Source organism: Akebia trifoliata, chromosome 13, assembly GCF_017979445.1.
Source record: "Akebia trifoliata isolate Shusen 1 chromosome 13, ASM1797944v1, whole genome shotgun sequence".
In the NCBI taxonomy this organism is placed as follows: Eukaryota; Viridiplantae; Streptophyta; class Magnoliopsida; order Ranunculales; family Lardizabalaceae; genus Akebia; species Akebia trifoliata.
The window spans coordinates 3,233,400-3,239,399 of record NC_141387.1 but is presented as its reverse complement, the minus strand read 5'-3'; the positions used below and the strand labels follow the sequence as shown (position 1 = coordinate 3,239,399).

Genomic DNA, 6,000 nt, shown 5'->3' with positions numbered 1-6,000 from the left:
AAGGAAGAGAGAAAATAATAAAATTAAAATATCCCTCGGGATACATGCACGAAAAAATCTGAATCATTCTTTACTGGGGATAAACGTTGGGGAAAGTTTTATTATATAGATATTTAAAAAATAGAGTACAAAATGGAAGCCCTTAATCCTAGAACAAGCAACAAGGAGTCTAGATCAAGGATAACATTCAAGCCGGACAGATCAATCAAATTGATTACTTCCATTAATAACCCTGAGGGGTTGGCTCAATGGCAATTTCGGACTACTAAGCAATTAATGCTTATAGGTCATGAGTGTGATACTCAGTATGAGCATTAATTTCTCAGGAGCCACCCCTCACTTTCTTGGTGTGTGTGATGTGCGGGCGTTGCGCGTGCCCCAGGACTAATCCTTGGACAAGACCATGATCTATGGATTGGGCAAAAGCCCATATACGGGCCTGGTCTGCTGTCCTCAGGGATGGTCCATTATCAAAAAAAAGTTTGCATCCAACTAAATTATCATTTATTACTTTATCATAATTGCAGGATGATGTGCAGTTGCTGAAGAAAATGGGAATGGATTTTTACAGATTCTCCATTTCTTGGAGCAGAATACTTCCTAGTATGTTTTTCAACCTACTATTTAATTTGGTGTGATGAAATTCATAACCTTTCAAGCAATACTATGGTAATGATCATGACTGGAAATATTATAATTAAATAATAAATTTCAGCGTCACCCAATTTCTTTATTGGTCAAATTAGAAAATTACATTAAATACTTGTTATTTAAGATTTTCAGCTCCAGACATGTTAAACCATAACCAACTCGTTTTTTTTTCCCAAAATATTATAGTTTCCCCTAGAAAAATAATAATTGTGAAATTGGATAAAAAAAGTAACCTGAAAAGGAAGAGTTGGTTCAGTGTACAGTACCTTTTGCAAAAAGAATACAAAGCATAGACATAGTATATGTTGATGATGGGTTTTTCGAGAGATACTATTGCCACACCAAATTTTGATAAGGCCACACCAATTCCAATGTAAATCACCAAAGAATTGCTTTTAAACATATTGACTAGACCCTAGAGAAGACTTAAATTTATAGGTGTCAACCTATTTTTAACTGGTTCAGGGTCATCCATGATTGCCCCATTCCAAGAGATGTTTGGATTTTTTAAACAATCTTATTTTAAGAGGCAAAAATAATGTGTTCTATGAATATTTGGTTCACATCAGCAAATAATTTAGCTAATTAAGGATTAGTAAACAGTCTCATTTATGTCAATTAAACCTGTCTAGAAATGTTGAAACCAGATGCTAAGAGGGTTTAAAAATGGTAAATATTTACATTTCTAAAGGCAGGCAGGTATGGGTCCTGGAAATCATAATCAACCCCAACAAATGGGAAATTGGATTGAAAAAAAATATATATTTATTTAAATAATATTTGTAAATGTAGAATACTATAGCCTTACTATCATAGAATTAATGGAAAAAATATCCTCCATTACTCAGTATATTTGACTTTGGGGCTTGCAGAGGGTAAGGGAGAGATAAATGAAGAGGGTATCAAATTCTACAACAATCTCATAAACGAATTGCTCGCAAATGGTAAGAACAAATTCTTCTTTAATTTAATTTTACTTGTATTTTCTACCTTTGTTATGACTAATAAAGCTTTTTAAATTTATTTTTTAGGAATACAGCCCTTCGTGACATTGTTCCATTTCGATTTACCCCAAGCTTTGAAGAATGAGTATAATGGATTTTTGGATAGAAAGATTGTGTAAGTGTCTCCTTTTCTTATTTGTTAGTCTTTGATAATTTATTTCACATTGATTATTTTAAATTCACGATTGTTGTGTATTTTCCTTTTTCTGCTTCTAGGGAAGATTTCAAAAGTTATTGCGACCTATGCTTCAAAACTTTTGGAGACAGGGTCAAATTTTGGGGCACAATCAATGAGCCAGATGTTTATGCAAAATATGGATACATACAGGGAATTTCAATAGAGAATGATGAAGCAAGGCTTCCTTACATCTGTGCTCATAACATCTTATTAGCCCATGCCACCGTTGTTAGACATTACAAAGAAAATTATCAGGTAACAAATTAAATATAATACAACAATCATATTGCATTTATTTTTTATAAAAATTTAAGGGTATTTTAGATAACAATAGATACAATCTTTGACATGAAATAAACTCTAACTCATAACAGATTAATTTAACAACAATAACGGAACACATCCAATAATTAACAATGACCTGGTTTCGTAATGTGGACGCTATTACAATGCATCCTGTCCTGATATTCTAATAAAACCTACAGCTCTATTTATTCAACTTATTCATTCTCCAATTGACATTCTAATAACCATAAAGATATTTTAAAGATAACCTAGTAACCTACATCTCTATTTATAAAATCGGGAGTTGTAAAAATACGTCAATCGCCCTAAAAATAAAATAAAAAAAACTCATAAGAAAATATTACATAATTCCCTTTTTAGTAACCCTAAAAGGGAAACATAATACAAGACAATTACACAAGAGTATAGTGGCCTGAACCCCGCCAATAAAAGAAAAGAAAAACTACTAATTATGGATCATTGCACTCATAATGATTTCTTGTGCCTCTCTATTAGTCATGCTGTTACCAATTATTTTCAGGCTACTCAAGGTGGAAAAATTGGTATTTCAATGAGCCTTTTATGGTATGAACCATATACGGATTCTAAGCAAGATAGAGAAGCTGCAAGGAGAGCCTTTGCTTTTCATGCAGAATGGTTAGTGACTCTCTGATCAAACTTATAACTGAATATTTCGGATTATCACATTTCATGCTTACTCTAATGGGTCATATTCTAATACTAATGCCAAATCTAATGAGTTTTTCATTTATTAATAATTTTAATTAGGTTTCTGGAGCCATTAGTGTACGGAGATTACCCATTTATTATGAAAAGTTTGGTGAGGGATAGACTTCCAGAATTCACAACAGCAGAGAAAGAATTGGTTAAAGGGGCTTATGATTTTTTTGGTGTCAATTACTATACTTCAAGATATGCGAAATCCCTACCAATAACTGCAGATAGTGAACCAGTGAGTGTGCATTTTGACAGTTATGTGGATGTCAGAGGTATGCTAATTAATTTACTTAGGAATCATGCAAAATTTGCTTTTTCTAAAGTGACAATCTTGGTGATATTTTTTTTTTTTCCAAAGTGAAAATCTCGGTAAAAGAGATTGCCACTTGAAAATCTGCGATCTCGTTGTTCACGTTTTGGGAATTAAAATGATTAGTGAGCCAGAATCGGAATTTCCTCAAAAGTTGATCACGTTTTGGGAAATTTCCAGAAAATATTTTCTATTTTATCTTTTTGTGAAAGAAGAACAAGAAGATTGCTTTAAAAAAAAGATTGGTTGATTTTTTATCTTATAATTTGGTTGGTGTGCTTGGTTTCGCATTGGTTGCTCAATTGAGATTATCTTCTCTTTTTTCTTAATCTCTGTGTGTGTGTGTCTTTCCCACAGCGGACAAAGATGGAAAACCCATGGGCGAGGAAGTAAGGCCGATCACTGTTTCATTACATTTTCAAAGTGCTTAATTCTTTCACTATAGAATAACCTTCAATAAGAAAATTAATATGAAAATAATTAGTTTCTATATTTGGTAATTTCAATTATCTCATTATACATGTACGTAGGTCCATGAAGGCATTTTCATGATACCAGATGGGCTAAGAGATGGACTGATAGTTCTGAAGCAAGACTACCTTAACCCTGACATCTACATCACTGAGAATGGTTAGTTTTAGTTGAGCACAATGTGATAAACTCTTTTTTTTTTTTTTCTGTTTTTTCTTTTTTTCTTTTTTCTTTTCTTGATTGATAAGTTGGGGTTAAAGGGTCCCTCCCTAGAACATTACATCATTGAGAATAATTACAGCAAAGATCTTCTAATAAGATTCTTTATAACTCCTGTGGAATACAAGACGATACCTCAAATCATCTCCATAAGATGCCATTTTTGCTGAAATGTCGACAGCTCTGTTGGCTTCCCTCCAATAAAACTCAAAACCATGGTTTGAATTTCCTTCACTATCTCAAGATATCTCTATGAAGTCTCAATGTGATACACACTTTGATGATGATTTGTTGATCTAATAATCACCAGTCTTGATTCGGACTAATTTTATGTTTCTGACTATCTAATTTTCAATGGTATGGTAAATGTAGGGTGCGTTGATGTACACAGAGAACCGGGTGCTACAATAGAAATTGATGATGACAAACTAATAGAGGATGATCATCGAATCAAGTTCATTGGTCACCATCTCAAAGCACTTCAAGAAGCATTGAGGTAAGTTTGAACCTTTCAGATGGGCCATTAATAATGCAATAAAAGAGACATCATCTCTATTATTCTCCTTATGTTGAGGATAAAATTAGAGAGCTTCAATTAACCACAAAACATCGCAACTTATGTCCAAATTCTGGTTTCAGTACACAATTCATTTTAATTATCAAAACATGCTTTTTACTTGAATTCATCACTTTTATATTCAGCGAATTCATTGATAAATTACAAGTGAGGTCGTTGATAAGGCAAAATTATTGGTATTTTGTCAATGAGTTCGTAGATTATAAAAGTGACAAATTCACTGTAAAAGCATTTTTTGGGAAATAAAATGAACAGTATACCGAAACCGGAATTCCGTCATATATTGGGTGCACGAAATGGAGATTCACCCTATATCAAAAGGGTTGGTATGTTGTAAGTGAAGTTGGTGTGCCAATAAAAGCTCCTTAAAATTATTAATCCAAGTTTCATTTTTGTATAATAGGGAGGGTGTAAACGTGAAATCGTACATGGTATGGTCTCTAATTGATGTTGTGGAATTGTCCGGCCACTATACTGTCCGCTTGGGGCTTAATCACACAAATTACGAAACCTTCATTAGAACCCCCAAAAATTCTGCTATGTGGTTCTCCAAGTTCTTGAAGAAGTCCATCCATGCCAACAACACCAATTAGCTCTTTCTCTCTCCTAGGCTGTTATAGTAGTGATAATGTAATAAGGTGTTCTCGGTATGTGTGTACTGAACCAATGAACTTAAAGTCTATGGGTTCAAGCCAAAGTGTGACTCAGGTTCGTTATTCTCTGTTTGTTAATTATTTAGAATGAAACTGGTTTTGGTTATTAGCTGCCAAGTGGTTCTCAGAGTTCTTGATGAAGTACATCGAATCCTATGACACCAATCAGCTCTCTCTCTCTCTCTCTCTCTCTCTGATTGGCAAGCAAGAATTCCGCCACTCTTACCATCGTAATAGAATATAAATCTTATAAGTTGTCCAAATAATAATTGGTATTGCAGTGAATATAGCTTTTTTCGCTAAATGAGCAATAGTGTATTGATTGTAAGAAAATGTACAAAGATATACTAATAAGATCCGAACACAATGGTGAACTATAGCTCATAACTGCATACTTGGGTATGAATCTGCCACCATATTTTTCTCCCTCCAAATATGTTTCACCTACCAAATCAAAGATGAAAGCTTGTGGTGGTTTGTGGAGCCTAATAGTACTGGTCAACAAAGAGGTACTGTAAATCAACGCCGGTATTTTCGTGATTTCACTAATATGATGTAAAATCCTAGCTAGACTTCATGGGGTATTTATATTTCTCGTTTCTGGTGAAAGGTTGCAATATGTAATTACAAGTTCTCTTTTCATAGTGCAATAGGTGTGATCCGTGGACGAACCTCAATCTTGAGGGATCCAAGTAAAATCTTTGTGCTTCTTTGTGTGATTGCATCTTATGTTTTGTTTATTTTTCAATTTGATTTCTTCGTTGGTTTGCACCTATTTTCTTAACAATTGGTACCAGAGGTAAGTTTTTTAGTTCGAGTGGGAACAATAACCAAATAGAAGGTTAGAATCAAGAAGTTCAATGGCTTGAATTTCAGACTTGAAAGATGCGAATCGAGGATGTTCTTTATCAAAA

At 33.6% G+C, this 6,000-nt stretch overlaps 1 protein-coding gene across 1 annotated transcript; it reads left to right on the top strand.

Moving 5' to 3' along the window:
* Positions 1 to 468: 468 nt before the first annotated feature.
* LOC147387346 (furostanol glycoside 26-O-beta-glucosidase-like) lies at positions 469 to 5,228 on the top strand. The gene is made up of 10 exons (XM_086421913.1): positions 469 to 603; positions 1,524 to 1,595; positions 1,683 to 1,770; positions 1,872 to 2,088; positions 2,660 to 2,775; positions 2,908 to 3,128; positions 3,524 to 3,555; positions 3,697 to 3,796; positions 4,229 to 4,352; positions 4,837 to 5,228. The coding sequence occupies exons 1-10, from the start codon at positions 552 to 554 to the stop codon at positions 5,024 to 5,026; spliced, it is 1,212 nt and encodes a 403-aa protein (XP_086278039.1). The 5' UTR covers positions 469 to 551; the 3' UTR covers positions 5,027 to 5,228.
* The last annotated feature ends 772 nt before the right edge of the window (positions 5,229 to 6,000 follow it).

Excerpts from the sequence above, each read along its gene's own strand:
- LOC147387346 (XM_086421913.1), top strand. The coding sequence starts at position 552 with ATGGGAATGGATTTTTACAGATTCTCCATTTCTTGGAGCAGAATACTT. Across the intron at positions 2,089-2,659 it reads ATTACAAAGAAAATTATCAG|GCTACTCAAGGTGGAAAAAT; the intron begins GTAACAAATTAA and ends AATTATTTTCAG. Across the intron at positions 2,776-2,907 it reads TTTGCTTTTCATGCAGAATG|GTTTCTGGAGCCATTAGTGT; the intron begins GTTAGTGACTCT and ends AATTTTAATTAG.